General features: G+C 34.8%; 1 protein-coding gene across 1 annotated transcript; it reads right to left on the reverse strand.

Annotated features, from left to right (window-relative positions):
* Positions 1-1,717: 1,717 nt before the first annotated feature.
* LOC136847786 (uncharacterized) lies at positions 1,718-20,255 on the reverse strand. The gene is made up of 3 exons (XM_067119699.1): positions 18,727-20,255; positions 8,730-8,846; positions 1,718-1,993 (listed from the first exon to the last, which is right to left on the reverse strand). The coding sequence occupies exons 1-3, from the start codon at positions 18,910-18,912 to the stop codon at positions 1,889-1,891; spliced, it is 408 nt and encodes a 135-aa protein (XP_066975800.1). The 5' UTR covers positions 18,913-20,255; the 3' UTR covers positions 1,718-1,888.
* Positions 20,256-23,115: the final 2,860 nt, after the last annotated feature.

The following is a 23,115-nucleotide window of genomic DNA, read 5'->3' on the forward strand; positions in this document are numbered from 1 at the left end:
TTCTCATTTTAGACTAGCAAAGTTTATGATAATCTTCTTGAGATCCTGTTCCTGAACATGGTCGAGCTTCGAAAAAGGAACATTTTGCCATAACTTCTTTAAACAACTTCAGAAGACAATTGTTACTTCCTAAAATCAACGACCTATCAAGCAAGATTTTAAAAAACTTTTTGACGTTAATTTATTGACAAATTCTTCATAAAAATACACAAACGCACCACTTCTTCGAATGAGTTTCAATTGGATTAGAAAAGGTCTTATCAAATAAGAGATTAAAACCCTGAAGAAAAAGCAATACACTTTCAGAAATTCCAGGCCCTCTAACTCACGAAAACTTGAAGCAAAAAAAAAAAAAAAGTTTACTGATCGAATTTTCAAAAGTTTATCTCTGAGGAGCGAGACTTGCAAGTCATTCAGCACTCGTAACAATCGTCTCTGAAAACTGAAAACTGAAAACCTTGATTTTAAATTCCTTAAACATAAAGGGTTAGACAGAGCTGACCCTTCTACTTACCCTATCTTATCATTTAACGACCTTCGATCAAAATGTGACACGAGCTATATGGTGGCAACGGAAAGGAATGAGTCACAGCAGTTTTCGTTGTCTATAGTATACTATTATTACTACTCAGTAATAATAATAATAATAATAATAATAATAATAATAATAATAATAATAATATATTTCATAACAATAATAATATAATCTGTATTTCAGAAACTCCCTCTCTTCAAGAAAAACTTGACAGCGTTGGAAGGTGAAAACGAACTTCATTACTTACAATACGTATGATAAAGACATGAAAGATAAAAATGCAAAGGCATAGAAAATGTCAACACTGAAACACGCAAAGACCAGCTGGTCTTAACAAAAGGCCATCGTTAAAGAATTGCAGATTCTAAGGCAGAAGAGAAGTTTCCCTTTTTCTTCGCATTCAATTTGATGGAAAAGTCATCCTCATACTCTCAAGCATATATATTCTTTTTTTTTTTTTTAACAAACCATCTCACTGAAAGCCTACCCTTCCTTGTTCTTCTTTAGCGAGAAGAAAAGAACTTCACAGGACACAAGAGATATTCCTGGTATGAACAATGCTCAAGATTACCAAATTGGCCTACTGCAGTATGTATGTTTTCACCTTACAAACCCAGATAAATACTTTTTTTTATCAAAAGTTTTAAATATAATTCAACCTCGAAGTACTGAATTACTGATGAGTATCCTGAATGAAATGCTTTAACGCCTCGAGGTCACCAACTCCAAAATATGCGAATCGTCAAGGATAATAACACGCGGACTTAAGGTAGGTATATTATCATAACTTTTCCAAACTACGATATGATGTTTTGTATATTATTTCATGAACAAGTACACAACAAGCCTTTTAAGTATAAAGGATATGCATCAATATTCAAAATAAGAATGACACAAGATTTTTTTATTAAGTAAGACCCGTACAATATTAATTCATAAATTCACCATAAGACTATTGATAAAAGACAGTTTGAACATATTTCTCATTAATCAAAACATCACAGTCCTTCGTTTACCTTCTGAAGCCTAATGTAGGTAGATTAATATTCCTCAGAAACCTGTGTCTTGTGTTGCAAGAAAAACAGTCCTAGAAATTGATTGATAAGTAGAGATAAATGGGAAAAAATGTATACACAAGTTTATATATATATATACAAATATTTATATATATATATATATATATATATATATATATATATATATATATATATATATATATATACACACACACATATATATATATGTAAGTTAAAAACGCTTTAGTATGCCATGGGATTGTACTCATAAAGTATTTGGTCAAGAGGAAGAGGATATGTACAATGTGAGCACTAGGGAACTAGATTTTGCAGTCTATCATCTCCCAGGTGTCTTGGCCTTTCTGATCCTGGGTTGTTTTCGTCGGCGAAAGCTTGTGTTTTCCATCACGTGTTTTCTTCTGTGCTTCCAAAATCCATCACTCTGGAAAAACCGGCAAATATTCGAGTAAACACGCAAAGCAGGTATAGCTACAGATGACTATGACAGCTAAATAGTTTACAGTAATGCTCGTCAGAAAATAGGAAAAGGAGAAGTAATTCAAAACTTCAAATAGGTGTATATCTTCGTTTTAAGCAAGTAGAAAGGAAAAAGATGGTAATTGTAAATCTCTATAAATTAATTAGAAAAGCAAAGTATTGGTAATTATATAGATTAATTGTGACGAATTCATTACAGCTCACCTCCGTAAAATAAAAAAAAAATTGAACTATAAACAGAATACTGATAATTAGGTAAGTTCAAGTCTCATCAAACATCTGTCATGACAGACCTGGAAATCTTGACTCTCAACTCATGAGCATCAGCATGCAGTCAATGGAATGTTCACATGCTGCGGCTTAAATAGAAGTAACATATGGCAGCAAGGGTCGACTACATATCAATCATCAGCCTTGTCAAAACCACCTTCAAGAGATTACTGTGCATGTAATCCGGCATCAATTATAGCACTCAAGAGCCATGCAAACTGCTTTCCAAAAGCTGACTTCAACTGGTGCTTTTAATGACAGATCGCCATCAAGACTGACTTTTGCATACTTGGACCATAGAATCACATTGATTAGTCCTTTCCTAAGACATAGGCATAGCGCACAGTGCTAACAAATGACAAGACCATGCGCAGTCTGTCTGCTAGAGAGTCTGCTAAACAGCATATAAGCAGAGGGTATTGATCGCACCAAATGTAACATCTGTTTCGGAGATTATCGTCGCAAACCATTAACCAGGCTAAACAACATAGCGTGAATGTAAGATCATTCCTGCAGGATGATGACTACTGAATCGACATACTCTCTCTCTCTCTCTCTCTCTCTCTCTCTCTCTCTCTCTCTCTCTCTCTCTCTCTCTCTCTCTCTCACTCTCTCTCTCTCTCTCTCTCTCTCTCTCAGAACTCTTTTATCTATACAAGTATTGCATTACAAGGATACAATAACGTAAATCAGAGTTGAAAAAATGCAAGGCACGAAGTCCCAGCTAGATTACGGCAAATGCCTGTGGAAGATAAGAAAATTATCTAAACTGCTTCGTTGATATTCAATAAAATAGGCAGTTGCCGAACCTCTCAAGCGAGATTTAGCTAGAATTTCAAGATGAATTTTCTGGGGCTGAATTTAAACCTTAATACATTCAAAGTACAATTGTCAGTGAGTCTCCGGTACTGAATCACCTAATCCAGATTTTTTCATTGAAACTGTTCCTTTAACACATGCAAATTATCTAAAATTCTAGACATCACTTTTCACAGCAAATTCCTTTCGAGAAACATATGAAGTCTATCTCTTCTTCAATTGCGCAGATAATTAATATCATTGCTGAGAAAGATTTCGAGATTTTTGGAAGCTTAGTCTATCCTGAGGATAAATTTTATTCTTTTACTTTACTATGGTTTTGTTATTATTGGACAAAATCTTGAGCTATATCAAAGTTCTTATTTACCTGATCTTGGCACGAATCTTCGACACCAAGGATCGATTTACCTCATCGTGTACGCCTGATAAAATTTTTCATAATTCTGATTATCCTTTGCATTCCATTCTTCTAGAATAAGTAATCCATCATGTAATACTAAATCTTCTGTCAATTCCAACAGTTTTGCCTTTTCATCTATATTAGGTTCAATGCCACACCGTTTCCTACAAGTTTTGTTCCAGCTGTGACAAAATTATGGAATGTCTCTACGTTCATGTAGTTAATGGAATCGCTGGACAAAATTATGGAAATATCTCTATGCTCATGTAGTTAATGGAATCGCTGGAACCTCAGAAGTTCAAACTGGGTGCAAATACTTTCCTGTTAAGCAGACTCACGTGAGTTTTACTTCATAATAAAGGTAGAATCCTTTTTGTTTTTCTCCGTTATTCTCTTACATAGTCTGCTTTGCCTTTTGTATTTTTTTCCTTATTAGGATGCATTCCCAATTGGAACCCATGCTTTTCCAACTACGCTTGCGGTTTGGATAATAATAATAATAATAATAATAATAATAATAATAATAATAATAATAATAATAATAATAATAATATAAGCAGTTTGGATGATAATAATTATAAGTATGTATATATATATATATATATATATATATATATATATATATATATATATATATATATATATATACATATATATACATATATATATATAAACACACACACACTTATAGATACATAGCCTACATACATTTACGCACATCAGTATACACACAGAGTATGAAACATTTACAAACAGGAGAAGTGTCATTTTCTATAACGACTCATATTGAAAGCCTACAATACAAGCCTGGTAAAAACTGTTAGGAAAAACTCAAAATATATAAATAATTATTGTTAACTAAAACCATACGGCCATGAAAGTTACTATCTTCCAAACCGGTAGGGCGAAGATAAAGGGGTTTATTCGGCTACCGTGCAGAAGTTTCCCACCTCCAGAGTATTGCTTCTGAACAGAACCAAAGTTCACTCACGTACATTGGAAAGAAAACAATCCAGCTGTCATGTTTACAATAGCATCTAGAGCATGAAAATGTCAAATATACACACACCTAAGTAAATATGGAAATAAACAACAACAACAACAACAAAAAAATCAGATGCAAGTCAAACTTAAACTCATGCATAGTTCAATGCTAACAGGAGAGATACTAAGGCGAGATAGCATTTCCGGTGTACACTTTCAAGTAGAGAAAAATTATCATGCTTACGAAAGATCCCGTTCGCTATAGCCTCCAGAAGGTCTTAGCTATTTTCCTAGTAGGTGAAGCGTGGATAGAACATGACGTTTCTATCACTGGTCATAATAGCTAGCTCACTGCTAGAGCATGCGAGCCTTTCTCATGATCCGTAAATAAAACTGCGGTTTATCATAAAAGTACCATCACCTATTTTTGTTATTCAGAATCACTATATTCACATTAAAAGGGAAAAAATCCTTGTAGCTGGAGATAACCAAAATGAAAGAGAAAGACTGAAAAAGGACAGACTCATCATATCACTATCAGAAATGCATGGCAACAAACAACTATAAAAACATCTCAAGAAATCATGTGTTCACAAAAAAATCAATGTTATTTTTATGACTATTTTTACTTACCATCCAAGTTTAGCAATGAATGCACCCTTACATGTAGGAGACAAGAATCCAGCATGAGGCCAGACACGAATAGGCCAAATTTTAAGTATGCTATACTAATTAAAAGACAGTAAATTTTAATTCCCCTTAATTATGAAAACAATTATGAATTTTCTCTCCTCTCTGTATGTATGCATGTATGTATTTATACATGCATTATGATATATATATATATATATATATATATATATATATATATATATATATATATATATATATATATATATATATATATATATATATATATACACAGTATATATATATATATATATATATATATATATATATATATATATATATATATATATATATATATATAGGTATATATATATATATACACACAGTATATATACAGTATATATATATATATATATATATATATATATATATATATATATATATATATATATATATAATTGGTAAATAATAGATAAATAGATAGTTTAGTTCCTTTCCCTTAGAGACGTTGATTCCAGAGTGCCATCCTTCCTGCTGTCAACAATTGTTCTGAAAAACGATTTCAAGCCCCATACATTCTGCAACTCCAGGTCGCGACCCGTTACTCTTCACTGAATCTATCAAGTATCTAATTTACTGTTCAGATCAACAAGGATTTAATGGACCGTGACTAAAGAGTTCTACTTCGCCTGGAGAATTGAACCCTATATAGTAATGCAGTATCATAACCATTAACCCATGATATATACATATATATATATATATATATATATATATATATATATATATATATATATATATATATATATATATATATATATTTGTGTGTCAGGTTGCGTGCGTATCTGCACGTGCGTATTCATTTACGTGCGTGTACATCCACCAAAAGTTCAGCCATTTCCAGTACTCATGTCATCCGCGCTTATCAACCACACACAGACATGTCTGTTGTTAGTACAGCTATTCTGAACTGAATACCCTAAAAAGTTACTTGTCTATGTAACTAAGCAACCAGATGGGCTGCCAGTATCTAAGAAATTAATTGTTTTTTATTTTGTTCCTGAGGCTTTAAATCTATATTTAATATGACCAGTTAATCTGACTGAATCAAGATAAGGCATTGATCCTCTAGGTTTTAAGGTCTGTTAAATAATAAGGACTTAATGGTTTTCATCAACGCACTATCGACAAAATTACGTCATTTAAAATAATAAGCGATGACAACAACAAGAACAGCGCAATAACAATCACTGCAACAATCGGTCTACTGTAAATAGCACCAGGAAGTAAAAACAACCACATACAACTACAAATTTTGTTTGTATATGTACGGATGAACATTACTCATTTTGTGTACATGCATCTGGAAATGGCTTTTTCCATGTTCCCGCCCTTCCCTACAAATGTAGTTATAAGAAACAAAAGCAGAAAAAGCAGGTAAAAACACACACGCACACACACAAACGAAGCCTTTTGGACGCACACCAACTGCGCCGGTAATGTCGCCGTTTTTCAGTAAAGCGAAGCAGAACCACGTATCGAAAAAATTTACGCACGGAATATCGATAAAAGGCAAACGGTGCTATGATCTAGGTTGAGAGACTTTTAGTACTGATTCGTAAAGTCACACGTTTTAAACTTGTCAAGTTAACTGTTTGATCTATTATTTCTTATTGTTCTTTATAAGTAAATGGGAGCGTATACCCAGCGAAGGGATTCTACCTGTGGTTATCAAACTACGTATGCATCAGTCATGAAAAAATGCACCATTCTAACGGATGATTTTGCTCTAACGACCGAAAAGCATATAAACAACTCAAGCGTTTTAATAGAAAATATGTTTTAAAGAAATATATAATTTTTAGTTTGTGTGCTACAAAGCCATATGACACAATATACTCTTATTAAATACAAGATATATAGCTTTTATGCTTTTTTTATATAAAAATTCTGTAATTCAAAATGAAATACTGCGAACTTACCTGTAACTCGCTAACTGAGATTGCAAGTTCCCCGGAGGAACACTGTTAGGCCGGTCTAAAGTAAATTTGCATATTTGAATTTAAAAAAAAAAATTATAACGCGTACGTAGAAGAAAAAACCTATTGCGATTCTATCCATTTTTCAACATTTCATATTTCTGTAAATGGACTAATTTTGGACTGGATACTACATACTAATATTCATTCTCAATTTCGTTTTCCTAAATCTAAAACTATGTGAGTCAATATGGTCAGAAACACTTAAAAGTAGAATGTAACCTGAATGCCAATAATATCCAAGAGAAACAAGTAAAAAATGCGCCGAAGTTTCTTCGGTGCAATCGAGTTTTCTGTACAGCCGCTACAGCGTATAATCAAGGCCACCGAAAACAGATCTATCTTTCGGTGGTCTCGATATAATGCTGTATGAGCAGCGGCCCATGAAACTTCAACCACGGCCCGGTGGTTGCCAGAAGCACGATTATGGCTACATTTAACCTTAAATAAAATAAAAACTACTGAGGTTAGAGGGCTGCAATTTGGTATGTTTCATGACTGGAGGGTGTGTGATCAACATACCAATTTGCAGCCCTCTAGCCTCAGTAGTTGTTAAAATCTGAAGGCGGATAGAAAAAGTGCGTCCATAAAAAAGTGCGGACGGACAGACAAAGCCGGCACAACAGTGTTCTTTTACAGAAAACTAAAAAATTACAAATAAAAAAAGGTATGGACATGACGTTAACAAGAAATCAGAACATGAACATAAATATATTCTACTGTAAGATAGGTAATTAGAGCACGATATGAAAACTAGGATGTAAATATAAGAAGAAAACGCTTCTGCAAGCTTTAGTAAACATCTGGTTCATTTCTAAAGATCTCTGACCTTCACATCAATCACCAGGGATTGTTCCCGCTGACAAAACCTTTCTATTATTTCGTTGGTTTACCAACGATTCTCGAGTTTTTGACGTTCGGTTGCACACGAAATCTAAGCTGCCATTAAATAGAAAGTATGAAACAGAAAGTTTCTATAAAAACATTAAAATATCAGACATACAACGGTTTTCACTTTTAGAATTATCAACTGCCAGTAACTGAAAACAATAAATACCGTATTATTTCTAATGTGTGCGTATATATACATATATATATATATATATATATATATATATATATATATATATATATATATATATTATTTATTCATATATTTGTGATAGCCACAATGACCTCTCATCTTTCGATTTCTTCACTATTTTTTGGATACGTTTGTCAATACAAGCCCTGAAACCCAAATGCAGAAACATGTGGGCCCTCCTAGCCTTTGTGTGACAAGCTTACCCAAAAAGGGTGAAGAAGAAATCGAACTCTTAGGAGGTCATTTTCGGATAATACAAATATATTCACATCTCGTAAAGTGTGATCATCAGATTATATATATATATATATATATATATATATATATATATATATACATACATATATATAATGTATATATATGTATATATATAATGTGACAGAGAGAGAGAGAGAGAGAGAGAGAGAGAGAGAGAGAGAGAGAGAGAGAGATAGAGAGAGAGAGAGAATGTTACCTTCTGCAAACTGGAGTAACGAGTGATGGCCCACTGAACAAGTCTACCGATCTCCTGCAATGATGACGCAGGGACGTGCAGCATCCTGGACGTCATCTCGTCTGTGTAAAGCAACACCTGCAACGACCATATTTCAAAGTAAAAGGGCAAAGGCCTGATTCTAAGGACAATAGATATTAAAATAACTTATTCAAGTACTTTTCGCGAAAGCATGTAGTAACGCAAGTTCAAAAAATGTCTTTGCGAATGAAATATATTATCTACAACCACCGTGCAGTAGATATATTGCGGAAGCTTTGATTCTTAAACTACAGGAGTAAGCAGAGCTTTGCTGTAAAGAAGTTGAATCCCCAGAGACGTAAGCTAAATAAAAATTAACATAAGTTATTTTGCTCATTTCTCCTCTGAGGAAAATATAATAAAATACACACACAACATAATTCTCAATTTAAATGATATCGAGATAACGTTTGCTCTGCTCTACACGATATATATATATATATATATATATATATATATATATATATATATATATATATATATATATATATGTATTATGTATGTACATATTGCTGATTTGAAGAAAACTTAATTTTCCCATCAGAATCAACCATTTCTCTGATGTAATGAAAATATACAGCACTACTCCACATAATACGATTTTTTTTTAATTTGGACACATGTCTGTTTGAGGAATGCAAAAGTTTTCCTAGCGAGAATTCGATTTTAATAAAATACATCCATGAAAATAATAATAATTTAGAAAACGAATAAGTTACATGCCGATATAATAACCAATTATGCAAAGCCAAATGACTGAAATAAGGTCAATTTAATATCAGATCATCTAAAAGTGTCGGTAATATAACTACCAGCTTTCGAACACGTGTTTCTTCTTCCCCTCATTCCTCATGACGAATAGCAAAGCCGAGTGCCAAACATCCATTCCCTGGCGAGACTAAAGCTAACTTATACAGTATATATATATCGAACGCTTGAAATTCAGTTCTGGGTTTTAACATTACAGCATTCATGTTTGTTGTCGTCTAAATAGCAAGATGCTAATCTCCTTCATATGAGGAGCCTCATTATGAAGTTTAAGGGAAATATGCTTAAAACCAATTGCTAATATTGCTAAGTTTATATAATATTAAATATAGTTCAGTATACGCTGACATTTATTACAAAGACTCTTGACATTTTCCTTATACTGTGTTTAGAAAATGCTTCATTGGAATATATTTCCCTTTCAGTGCACTGATGAAACTGCTCTTTCTGAATATTTTATTTGCAATATGAAAACTTTTTACATCAATTGGTCTCAACAACCTAGGGAAAAGCTGGAAAAATAACACATATATATATATGTAATATATATATGTACAGTCAAGAGTTTGACGCTGTGTTATGTAGAAAGGTTTACAAGTATATATATATATATATATATATATATATATATATATATATATATATATATATATATATATATATAACAAACCTTTCAACACTCAAACTCCTCACTAATCATTGCTAACTGAAAACAGTAAGTGGTAGTAGTGAATAAATATGTAAAAAAAATTATCAAAAATAAAACAAACAACATTACTACTAATAGAGTACAAAAAACCACAATGTTGATACAAAAAACCAAAATGTTGATACGCAACGTAACATTGTACTAAAACATGACTCTTGGGTACGTGGAAAGCGGCGAGAATGCCAGTTGCACTTCAGAGGACTAAAAATATTCTAGACTTGGCACCACTTTTGGCTGGTTCCCTACGACCGCGTATAGAAAAATTCTTAATAATGAAACCAACTTTGAACTGTTGTATGAGTTATCTAACTTGGGAAAAAAATCATCTGAATCTATGAACATGTAATAGTTATTTATGTGTCCAACATGCTGAACACTGTAAAGAATTTCACAGTCAATAAGAAAATGTAAGTCAGCATAGATACGCAAGAAAATAAATCATCACCAGCATTATATACTATTAGATATGCTAAGGTGAATTTAACTTTGTTGTATTAGAAACTAATAATCCCCACCCTAGACTTGGCAAGACTTCGCGTGCGTAAAGGAAATGAAAAAAGTGAGTATTCTCGTTCTCATGTTCCTGTTCTGTACGGGTATTTATTATTTCCAATGGGGCTGCCGTGAATGCATGGTTGCTTCCGAAATATAGTAAATAAGTAGCGTTTGTTTTTACATATTTATGGAACTTTCTTCTTGACAGACAAACTTGCACTTCATAATGAGTAGGATTACTGGATACAAGTAATTTACGATTTACGAGAAAACATCGCATTACAAACTAAAGGATCACTCAAACCGACCGATCCCCAAATTCGTGCCTTCCACTCAGTGTCTGTGAAACTGCGACCCCTCGCATGTTTTCAGTATGTTCAATCTCTCCAAGACATCTGGTCTTGAAGTACTGCAGTTCCGAAATAAATGAAAAAACAGCAAGGGGAATCCAGAAGTCACAAGAATAACATCAACAGTTTTCAGTAGCCTAAGTTTTATGCACTATCTTCATTTTTTATAGACGTCAAAATGGTTGTTCAAAATTCTGTTTTCATATGATGTTCAGGTCTCATTTTCCGATGGTTTTACCTGGTAAGTTACATATAAGAAGCTCTGTGTACTTGAGCTGTTAAGTTTCCTAATTAAACTTGACGACCTCATGTTCCCCAATCCACGAGTTACTGAGCTAAGGTGATATAGCGTTTTGCCTAATTTGCTTAAAAAAAAGGAGGTAACATATAAACCAAAAATCAAAACCCCAAAGTTATGCAAACATATAATTTCCCAACAAAATCTGAAGCGCCTAAATATGTTTCCGGATAACTCAATGCCCTCTTTTAGCATATTTCAAAAAAAAAAAGGGACCAATTAATAAGACGGGAGAAGGGTTGGACATATTCTTGAAAAAGACTAAGCAATGGGATGGGAAAAGGAGGGGGCGTGACCACGAAAAAAGACCAGGCTCCTTAAGGAAGAAGGCGCATATGAGGGACTCGCGTAAAAATAGAGGCAGGAAGGTAAGACCGAAACTGGGCCTACAGTAAAGCATCGAGAAGTCACCCTGCGGCAGAGAGAGAGAGAGAGAGAGAGAGAAATGAAATGAGTTCGATCACTTGTTAAACGACGAGCAATAGATAGGATCCTATCGAGGTTATAGGCAAAAGATAAAACATCTCTAATATGTCAGTGCAGAGTAAAGCCAAAGTATTTTCAGTCTGCCCTTATTCATACTACAGTCTGAATTCCCTCAAGAGACGAAAAAACACCACATCTCATAGGGTTCAACCACTTTTTTAGTTTTCTGAAATGAAAACTATTGCGCCCGGTTTGGTCTGTCCGTCCGCCCTCAGATCTTACAAACTACTGAGGCTAGAGGGCTGCAAGTTGCTATGTTGATCATCCACCCTCCAATCATCTAACATACCAAATTTCATCCCTCCAGTCTTAGTAGTTTTTATTTTATTTAAGGTTAAACTTAGCCATGGTCGTACTTCTGGCAACACAACAACGCAGGCCACCAAGGCCGGCTGAGAGTTTCGTGGGCTGCGGCTCATACAGCATTATACCGAGACCACCCAAAGATAGACCTATTTTCTGTGGCCTTGATTATAAACTGTACAGAAAACTCCATTGCGCCCAAGAAACTTCGGCGCATTTTTTTACTTCTTCCTGTTTCTAATTCCAGCTGGTATATGAGTTGCTACGCCCACTGTTTTTTTCGCTATACAATACTAGATTAGGGCAGACTGCTCTAGAATTCAGAAAATCGGTGGGTCTGTTATCAACCTCCATTTGGGTTAATTCTAGAAAAAAAAAATAGTTGTAAATATGAATTAGCCTTTACGGATAGTTATCAAGTGCTTTGTTCAAGATATAAAATGAAACAAATATGAAATCTATATCTGCATATTCTATTCTATATCAGTATATTTGACAAATGTTTGGCAAATCTAAAAAAAAAAAAATCATATAGGTAGAAGAACAATAAAGGAAAACACAAAACATTCATAAGAGGTATAAGTAAACAAATATAAAACTTAACCTGAAACAAGTAAAGAAACCAAACTCGAAAGGCAAATATATATATATATATATATATATATATATATATACATATATATATATATATATATATATATATATATATATATATATACACAGTATATATCACCGTTCTCCCCACTTATTACGATCAAATAAAAATTTACGGCACCGCCGAATGAATAACTTTCTCCGAGGAGATTTACTACAATTTAATTCAATTATTTCTATGACTCTCTGAGTCATGATTTAACATATTTTCCCATTTTTTTTTACTTACTTATACGTTCAGGATCCCCTTTAAAATGACTTGCCAAGTGAGAGAGGAATGACGTCAATAGCGTAGAGAGAGAGAGAGAGAGAGAGAGAGAGAGAGAGAGAGAGAAAGAGAGGTATCTTTTGAAGCGTGAAGGGTGTAGCGCATTCCACCAAAACATCTTCTTGTACATTACTGCATCCAGTTCTTCATTAGCAGTTTTCATACCACAAAAACTTTTATTCCATAGTAACTAACATGAAACATCTTAAACTGAAGTTGACTTACCGAACTGCTACATGAGAATTTAGCACCTGCTAATCTAAACTGGTTTGGATTTTACATCTGCTATCGCAACACTTAATGGGAATAAGGTAAAACAAACGGTAAAACCAGCATACTTACTTCAAGATTACATATAACAGGAAAACCAACTAATTTACATTAAAAATTTATTACGTTTAGACGTCTAATTATATTATATGAATAAACTTGCAATAACAATATTAAACAAACCCGCTCGAAATTACAAAATCTAACACAGGAACCACGCATAAATTGTTATCATTCTCTCTTGCATTAAAGCAAGCTGATACTGTGAGTGAAGCGTTTACCATTATCTTCATTCAAAACAAGACATTTCAAGTTCTAGATGACTTCTCCATTTAAAAGTGGATGACAATAAAATAGCTTTGGTAAAAAGTAACAAATAATTTCATATGAACGAAATAATCTTGGACCCACTACCAATAGTTCTACGTTCAGAAGCAGTTCTAAGAGAGAGAGAGAGAGAGAGAGAGAGAGAGAGAGAGAGAGAATCTTCTAAGATGGATGGATCTCGAGTAACTCCGGTAATTGCTCAATATCCGACCACGTTCAGATCTGCGTTTATCTTAGAAACTGGGAAACTTGGTTTCCCACCACGACTTTTATATTCATCTTTTGCTAAGCAACTTTACCTCAGCATTTTTTTTAGCGCCTACTCATTCAACTTTCTCTCTCTCTCTCTCTCTCTCTCTCTCTCTCTCTCTCTCTCTCTCTCTCTCTCTCTCTCTCTTTGCGTATGTGTGCGTGTGCGTGTGTGCTCATCAATTTAGAATTGAGAAATGAAACATTCTGAAAGTTGAAGACCAGGTATTGGAAAATCAAGCTTTAATTGAAAGATTGCTGTTCCATGAAATTCGAAAACGTTTCCTGTAGGCTGAACAAGATTTTTCAGCAGGATTTCTTGAAGATAACGACCAAAGGTTGCAGTCCTATAGTACTAAGACTCACTGTCGTCTAGTTTATATCATGTTTTCTATTGTGTGCTTTCAAACTCAATTATATTGACTTGTGCTAACAACTGAGGTGTTGCTGTTTTCCCGCTGAAGTAGAAAGCCTGACCAAAATAGCTCACGATCCCAAAACGACAAGATGATTGCAAGACTGTGCATCTGACGTTTAGCACGTGTCACAAGATCATCTTCATAATTTACTAAAGATGGCGATCTAAGACACTTACACACAGAGAGAGAGAGAGAGAGAGAGAGAGAGAGAGAGAGAGAACTGACTATAGAATTTGGGCCAAATGCCAAGCACTGGGACCTATGAGGTCATTCAGCAATGAAACAGAAATTGACAGTAAAAGGTTTGAAAGGTGTAACAGGAGGGAAACCCCGCAGTTGCAATATGAATCAATTGTTAGGAGAGGATGGAAAGTAAGATGGACGAAGAGAATATGAAAGGAGGTACAGTAAAAGGAACGAAAGGGGTTGCAGCTAGGGGGCGAAGGCACACTGCAAAGAACCTTATGCAATGCCTACGGCGCACCGCATATTGCACTGACGGCACTACCCCCTACGAGAGAGAGAGAGAGAGAGAGAGAGAGAGAGAGAGAGAATACTTACGTTTAGGGAAAATATCACAAACACTTTATCAGGTCCTATTATACCTTTTAATTCCAACTGTACCATAACCATAACCTTTAGCATTCCTTGAAAATTGAGAGAGAGAGAGAGAGAGAGAGAGAGAGAGAGAGAGAGAGAGAGAGAGAGAGATGGATGGACCTCCGGCAACTCCGGCAATTGCTCAATTTCCGACCACCTTCAGATCAGCCGTTTACTTAAGAAACTGGGAAATTTGGCTGCCTACCAAGATTTTTATATTCATCTTTTTGCTAAGCAACTTTATCGCGGTCATGTTTTTTTTTTTAAGCGTTTACTCATTTCAACCCTCTCTCTCTCTCTCTCTCTCTCTCTCTCTCTCTCTCTCTCTCTCTCTCTGCGCTTATCAATCTAAAATGGAGAAATGAAACATTCTGAAAGTTAAGGTAATGTCCAAAGATCATAATCACCTAGTGGGAAATACTCTATTGCTTTCAAACTCAATTGCTTTGACTTGTTCTAAGGAATGAGGTTTCGTTGCATTCTCGCTGTAGTAGAAATCCTGACCAAAATAGCTCACGACCATAAAATGTCAGGATGAAAGCAAGTTTGCGCACATGAGGTTCATAGCATGTGTCAAAGATTTATCTTCATAATTTACAAGAGACAGCGATCTAAGAAAACTTACCAAGAAAAGAGGCATAAGAATGCTCAACAGGCTGCCATGTTTTAAAGCTAAAGATAAATACTTAAGGTTAAGAGATATATCACCAACGGTACATGGCTGAACCTACTAAAAACTTTAATTCCTAGGTGGTATAGGAATTGGTGAAGCATGAAATGGAATATGAGGAGAGCCAAGTTATATCAGCACCTGTTATACCTTTTACTTCCAGCTGTACCATAACCATAACCTTTAACATTCCCCGGAGAGAGAGAGAGAGAGAGAGAGAGAGAGAGAGAGAGAGAGAGAGAGAGAAATCTGAGATGGATGGATCTCCGGTAATTGCTCAATATCCGATCACCTTCAGATCAGCCCGTTTACTTGTTTCTGGGAAAATTGGTTGCTTACCACGATTTATAATGTTTATCTTTTCCCTTAGCAACTTTACCTCAGTCTCTCTCTCTCTCTCTCTCTCTCTCTCTCTCTCTCTCTCTCTCTCTCTCTCTCTCTCTCTCTGTTTACCAATCTATCAATCTACAATGGAGAAATGAAACATTCTGAAAGTTAAGGCGATGGCCAAAGTTCATAGTCACCTAAAATGGAAAATACTCTATTGCAATATCTTCAACGTCTGCTTGGCAACTAAGCCTTAGCCTTGTCATCTGTTGCGAGCCTTCAAACTCATTCACTTTGACTTGTTCTAACAACTGAGGTTTTGTTGTTTTCTCGCTGTAGTGGAAAGCCTGACCAAAATAGCTCACGATCATTAAAATGTCAAGATGAGCGCAAGTTTGCGCTTCTGAGGTTCATAGCAAGTGTCATCCATAATTTGCTAGAGACAGCAATCAAAGAGAGGTTGTTATAAAGACAAGACGCAAAAGAATGCTTAGCAGGCTGCCATGTTTTTAAGCTCAAGAAAAATACTTAAAGTTAAGAGAAATATCACAAGCGACATATGGCTGAACCTCCTAAAAATCTATTTCCCGCGGTGGTAGGAATTGGTGAAGCAAGGAATGGAATGTGAAAGAACCAGGTTCAGCCCCTGTTATAACTATTAATTCCAACTGTACCATAGCCATGACCTTTAACATTGCTTAGAGAGAGAGAGAGAGAGAGAGAGAGAGAGAGAGAGAGAGAGAGAACATCAACTGGCGTTCCAAAGGTAAGCGAACAAAGGATCGAATATACAAGAAACTATAAAACAAAAACCATTCAAATAATTCCTATTAAAAATCAGTTAAAAAACTGCATAAATACAGTACACACACATACAGAGAGAGAGAGAGAGAGAGAGAGAGAGAGAGAGAGAGAGAGAGAGAGAGAGAGAGAGAGAGAGAGAGAACTTATCTACAATAGAAAAAAATCATCCGTGGTAACCGCAGGCTCCTCAAACAGTCGAAATAGCTTTAAATCCGTGAAATTACAGGCACCTGAACGTTAAAGAGAAAGTACCAAACAAGATTTATATCCGAATCGAAATCACTTTCGGAAAAATTAAAAGTAAATCGATAGTCGACATAAAGTAAATTTTACACGGCCGCGTCTTCTTTCCCCCTTTTATATTTAGACTAACATCGTGATTGCACAACAAGGCCGAGAATTGTATAAAATAACTGAATTTCCTTAATTGAAGCACGTGTGTCGCAACAGTTATTAAATATAGTCTATCGTATGCGGATGAACACATTAGAATGGGATATTCCTGAAGCATTTACCTCTCATTTATAAAAATCCATTAATATTTTTTTTTTCTATTTGCCGGAACAGTCATGTCATTATTTTGTCAAGCGAACAAAAAATTAGGCATAATAAGAAAGAATGTCAAATTTCTAGTGATAAAGTCAATATGATAAACTTAATCACTTCATTTAATCAAATTTTCTTTTCCCACGCTTTCTTGCCTTCTATTAATCAACAGTCTTGTCCTACATTATCTTAATCAAACGGTAATGTGATAATCATAGCGATTCTGGGAGTCATATGTGGGGTGTACTCACAGGCACACAGTCCTTCTTGAACATTTTTACCATAACTTCTTGTTTACAAAATGAATATATAGAAGCTAAATTTACCTCCTTAATTTTTAAGATTTCCTAGGTATGTATGTAAGTAATAACCTGAATAATTACATTTCATAAAACTCATCTCAGTAGCAGCAACAGTCAGTGGCTGTGAAATTAATGTGATTAATCATCAACTGTATACACGCGCACAGTAAAAACAGCAAATACAATGATAAAATGAAACCTGTTCAATAAAGTAAATAAATTGAATCTTTTAAAGAAAAAGGAATGAAAACAACGAAACGTGACGTATACGAATTATTAAAATAAAACAACATATCATTATCAAATTTACATAAACTGCTGTAAAATAGCCTTGTAAAAACCACCTTCATAATTCTAACAGACTTCAACATGAGTAATTTCCACCTAAAACTAGCACATACCTTCAAAGGTTGTACAGCTGCACAAATCATTTCTTTGTATACTTCTAAAATTAAGTAATTTTTGCATAAATTAAATTATTTGTCCATAAATCAGAGAAACATTTAAACAATAATTTCAAAATAAAACTGGCATGTAAATTCAAAAGCTTTGCAACTGCACAAGTCCAATTGTTTTAATGCAATTGTCAATAGCAAGGCCCCGAGAGGATGCGCTCGAAAAAATTTGTTACAACAAATGCTGTATAAATCTTTGCAAATTTAAAAACCATTTTTATATTTATTTTCATTTCTCGTGATAATCTCTTCTTTTCTGTATTTGGTTCGGATTCCCTAATGAGCACCATATTCTTTAAGCTGAATTTCAAGTGGCCCTGTGGGCTTGTTCCATATGAATTTTCAGGATAATGTGGTTCGGACCAATAAGCTGTAGGTGGTAGGTAACCAACTGATTCTTAGCCACGTAAAATAAATCTAATCCTTCAGGCCAGCCCTAGGAGAGCTGTTAATCAGCTCAGTGGTCTGGTTAAACTAAGGTATAACTTACTTTTTTTTCATATGAATTGGGTTCCTCTTCTGAATAATAATAATAATAATAATAATAATAATAATAATAATAATAATAATAATAATAATACACAACAAACATGAAATGCTTTCATCTTCAAAATTCCAAAAGGGGAAGGCTACTAACCTGCATGTAAATGGAGGGTATGATGATGGTGACACAGAGGACCCAAAAGACGAGCATGAGCTTCAAGATGATGAGCCATTGCCACCACTCCAGCTTTGACAGCCAGTTGTATATATGGCTGGGCGTCCAGTACTCAGTGTCTATGTTCAACCCGAAGTCCAGGTGAATGGATACGTCTTCAGCCATTAGTACGGTTGGAATGTCTTTCTATTGCTAATTTTCATTGCAGTTTAGTCTTTGGAATTTCCCCACGATACATAGGGTGACATAACTTAAAAGTTATCTTAAACATTTATCCCTTCTGGGAAGTAAAGCACTGATGCGTCCCTCATGCATTGTTAATTTTTCAGTATAACACCTCAAGTAAAGTCCTTGGGTGTATTATTTCTACTCCCCATTTCTAAATCACCTACAGGGTACCTGAAAATCTGCTGAAGTTCATGCCCATTGGTTCACAATACCATACACTATGCCAAACTTCGGAATACCTGGACACACTCAGGAGCGAGCAACCCTTTTTTATGAAAAAATCAAAATCAAAACAATCCTTCTCTTAGGTGTTTTCTTGATAAACAGATAATTCAGAATCACGGAAAGTGAATGTGGATATAACACACGAAAAACACCACTTTTCGATTATTAAAGAGAGGAGTATGGAGGGATCTTGGAAGGTGTGCTGAAGACTCAGCGATGCATAAATCGTGAAAACGGGCCTTCAGCCAACCTTTTAGATTTCACTGATTTCTTCATCGCATTAGTCACAATAAAATTCGCTTTTTACTTTTCTCAGTCGTGGACAGAAGAACAATTCAACAGCCGGTCACTTGAAGAAACATTACAAAATCACAGATGCAAGACACTCAACATTTCTCAAACAGAACGTTTCATAAAATAGTGATACCCATTTTGCTGGCTTCGTTATTGAAAGCACTAATTAATCACTACACCTTTCCATTACGGACAAAACCATCTTATACCACGCTGCAGACTCTGTAACAAGAGTGACGTGAAAACACAGCATACAATAATCTCTTAAAAAGTCAGCGCACAGCTTCGCAATTACTGTTTGTATCAACGCAGGCTCCGTGTTGTATCTTCTACTCCCTTTGAGATAATTACCGGAGCAGAGATCCACAAACAAAACATTATCGTTACTGTAAACCACAACACAGTATGCCAGCAGGATTGTAGGTGTGGGTGGTCAAGCCGTCAACTTCAGTTGCCAGCTATCACTACAGGATGTTTCATGCGTCTGAGCACCATCATCCATCGCTGTCTCCTTCCCTCGCCTCCTGGAAGCGACAAAGTCTGCTAGTGGAAATAAATGCAGGTTTTCGGAGATGGCTATCGAGCTCTCTCTGAACGACACCCAGGTCTCATTTTGTCAAATACGGGCTTTGGTTCAGAGTTTGATTCTAAAGGTTACGGTGAAGCCCCGTCTGTTCATGGTCCATGCCTAGTAAGGGAGTTTAGCTGTATTTATATTAGTCACTTTAATTTTATTTATCACCAATATGCATATGCGTTGGTCATTTAAAATCGTACAATCTGAAAGTGAATGGAATGACGATTAAAACTATATGGAATTTCGGAGACCGTGAGGCCCAGAGACTCCAGGACAAAATATCAAGACATTCAATCTTGGAATCTGGAAGCAATGAAGATTATACGTACAAATAATGAATAAAAAAAATTTCCTTTCAGAGAATTCACAAGTACTCCTAAATGTAATTTTGGTCTATCCTACTTAATTTCATCGGATGGCATGGCAGAGTAATTCGCAAAATTTAACCATTTCGCCATACATCACAAATACAATCTTGCTCTCATCTTGTCACAGAAATTGTTGGAAACTAGCGATGCAGCATGAAGCCGTTCGTAGTCACTCAAGCCATAACTAAACAACAATAGAGAGCCACTGATTCTCCCACGGTCCCATTTCAGGAGATGTAAAAGTACCGACCAATACCTCAACGTTGCTGGTAACGACTTCAAATTATGGGTGCAATCTTCGTGACCAGTATTTTAAAACAACCAAGATGCTCTTCATCCCGATGCCATCACTGATAGCTATGGAAGCAATGCGATGAAACCTAAAGACTGGTTACTGGACATTCTGTCGTCGGGAATACTCTTGTTACTAGCTTCTTAAATCCCTTTAAATAATCTGATTTGCCATCTTTCTTTGGGCAGTGAATCATTCACAAGTTCGAAAGGATGAACATTCATATCATTCTCCAGGTTCACAAATGAAAAAACGGAGAATTGAGAGCTGAAACTCCAAAAATATTGCCGTATGGCAAACGCCTACTGATCATCGAATCTAGCATTCACTGACTTTAAATGACGATAAAAAAAACTCACAGTTAAGACAATATCTGGATTTTAAAAAGTTCTATTAAATTAAAGACAATATGAGCTACGTGAAAATGAATTATAGCTGGTTGGAATTTAACAGCATTGCCATCAGACGTCAGTGATTTACTTCAGTGCCTTATCTATAAACCTTTCATTAGATAATCTAAAAATTATAAAATAATACTATATTAGGTAATATACAAAAATTAAAATAATACTATATTAGGTAGTCTACAAAATTTAAAATAATACTTTGAAATCGTTGGCTTGAATAAAGACTGAGAATTATGTTGTATTTGCTAACTTATTACTACAACAATAAAATAATAATAGTAATATCTGTAATACCAAAGAATAGATACCATAGGTAAAAGGCAAAATATTATAACTATTACACAGACAAAAGCACACACTGCCAGTTCTACAAAAAAAAGGGAAGGGAACTTACTTATTTGAAAAATATATACATGCCAAAACAGTTTTACATATAGGTCAATTCCATATATTAAATGCAACAATATATATATATATATATATATATATATATATATATATATATATATATATATATATATATATATATATATATATATATATATATATATTCTAAAAGGTCACATGACATTGCTTCAAGAGATTTTTGGAAGGAAAAATCTAAAAGAAGAAAAAACTTCCTGTGCAAAATTTGAAAGACATTCAGTGCTAAGACACTGACAACTTTCTGTAACGGTGAAAAATCCTAGACACTTTATCAACGAAAATTATAATGTAGAAGACAAAAAACATCTATGTTTCATCTGTGACCACATGACTACAAACTACCATATTATCTTGAACACTTCCGGTTCAAGTCTTGGGGTTCCAAATATTTTTCGCGTTATATTTTAGAGAATGGAAATTATGGCACTACATTTCAATTTCTAGGTCACTGCATGCTGGTAGATCATACTAACACTTTAAATATACAAAAAATAATCACACTAATATTTTTCCTTAGCATGGTTGGCTCCAGAGAAAACTGCACAAAGATTACTGTTATATTCATGCTTTAATTAGTGAAAAGTGGATGATCCCACAATATTAGCCACTTCCTACATTACACAGAAGGCTCTTATCTTGTTAGCTTTCTCGTTCGTCCTGGATATTAAGGCCCTTCCTTTTCAGTAACTCTTTGACCTCACCTATCTACTCCTATTTAGGTCTTCCTTTTCTCCTACCTCCAACAACATATGAGTTATGAACCTTTTTTTTTTTACTAATCAATCATTGTCCCTTCTTTCCGGACGACCATCTCCATATAATCTGATCCATCATTTCATCTATGCAAACCTTTAACCACTTACATGTACTTCCTCATTTCTTACCCGATCAATTCTCCTTACGCCACATAACTTACATAAACAGCTCACTCTAACACGGTTTTTTTTGTGTCATTTAAATGCATTAACATCCACATTTTACTTCCATAAAGGAGAGATGGCTCATCAAATCCCTCATACATTCGCACCTTTGGTTCTAAAGACAATTCAAGTCTCATCCCTAATTTTTAAACAAGCCTTGCTACTTTTCTAATTTTAACGGTTCTGTCACTAACACCTTCTCTCATCCTACTGTCATTCACTATAATCTCTACCAATTAACATTCAATGCTCCATCTTCATAGTTTCCTTCCACCCTCACATCTTTACTCTTGCTCACGTTGACTTTCAACGTTCTACTCGTGCAAACACTTTCAAACTCTTTTTACTAGTTTCTGTAGTTTCTCTTCATTATTCCCAATCACTACTCTATCGTTTGCAAGCCTTAACCATTCCAAACTCCACTCATGTCTCAAATTCTTATCTTATATTATTGCATCTACAACTATTGTACCTTCTCTGATTTCCCACATCACCCCATCCATGAAATATTAAACAGCGACAGAGACACAACATACCACTGTTTCAGACCCACTTGAACATCAAACAAGCCACTCTCCACCTACATTTCTTCTCCTCCATTGCAAAAAAAAAAAAAAAATTTAATTGCACT

The sequence above is a fragment of the Macrobrachium rosenbergii genome, chromosome 17 (genome assembly GCF_040412425.1).
Source record: "Macrobrachium rosenbergii isolate ZJJX-2024 chromosome 17, ASM4041242v1, whole genome shotgun sequence".
Taxonomy (NCBI): Eukaryota; Metazoa; Arthropoda; class Malacostraca; order Decapoda; family Palaemonidae; genus Macrobrachium; species Macrobrachium rosenbergii.

What these genes read in the sequence shown, in the direction of transcription:
- LOC136847786 (XM_067119699.1), bottom strand. Translation starts at nt 18,912, where the DNA reads ATGGCTGAAGACGTATCCATTCACCTGGACTTCGGGTTGAACATAGAC. An exon ending in TACCCTCCATTTACATGCAG is followed by an intron (nt 8,847 to 18,726) that starts GTTAGTAGCCTT and finishes TGGTCGTTGCAG; the next exon opens with GTGTTGCTTTACACAGACGA. An exon ending in GTTACTCCAGTTTGCAGAAG is followed by an intron (nt 1,994 to 8,729) that starts GTAACATTCTCT and finishes CGGTTTTTCCAG; the next exon opens with AGTGATGGATTTTGGAAGCA.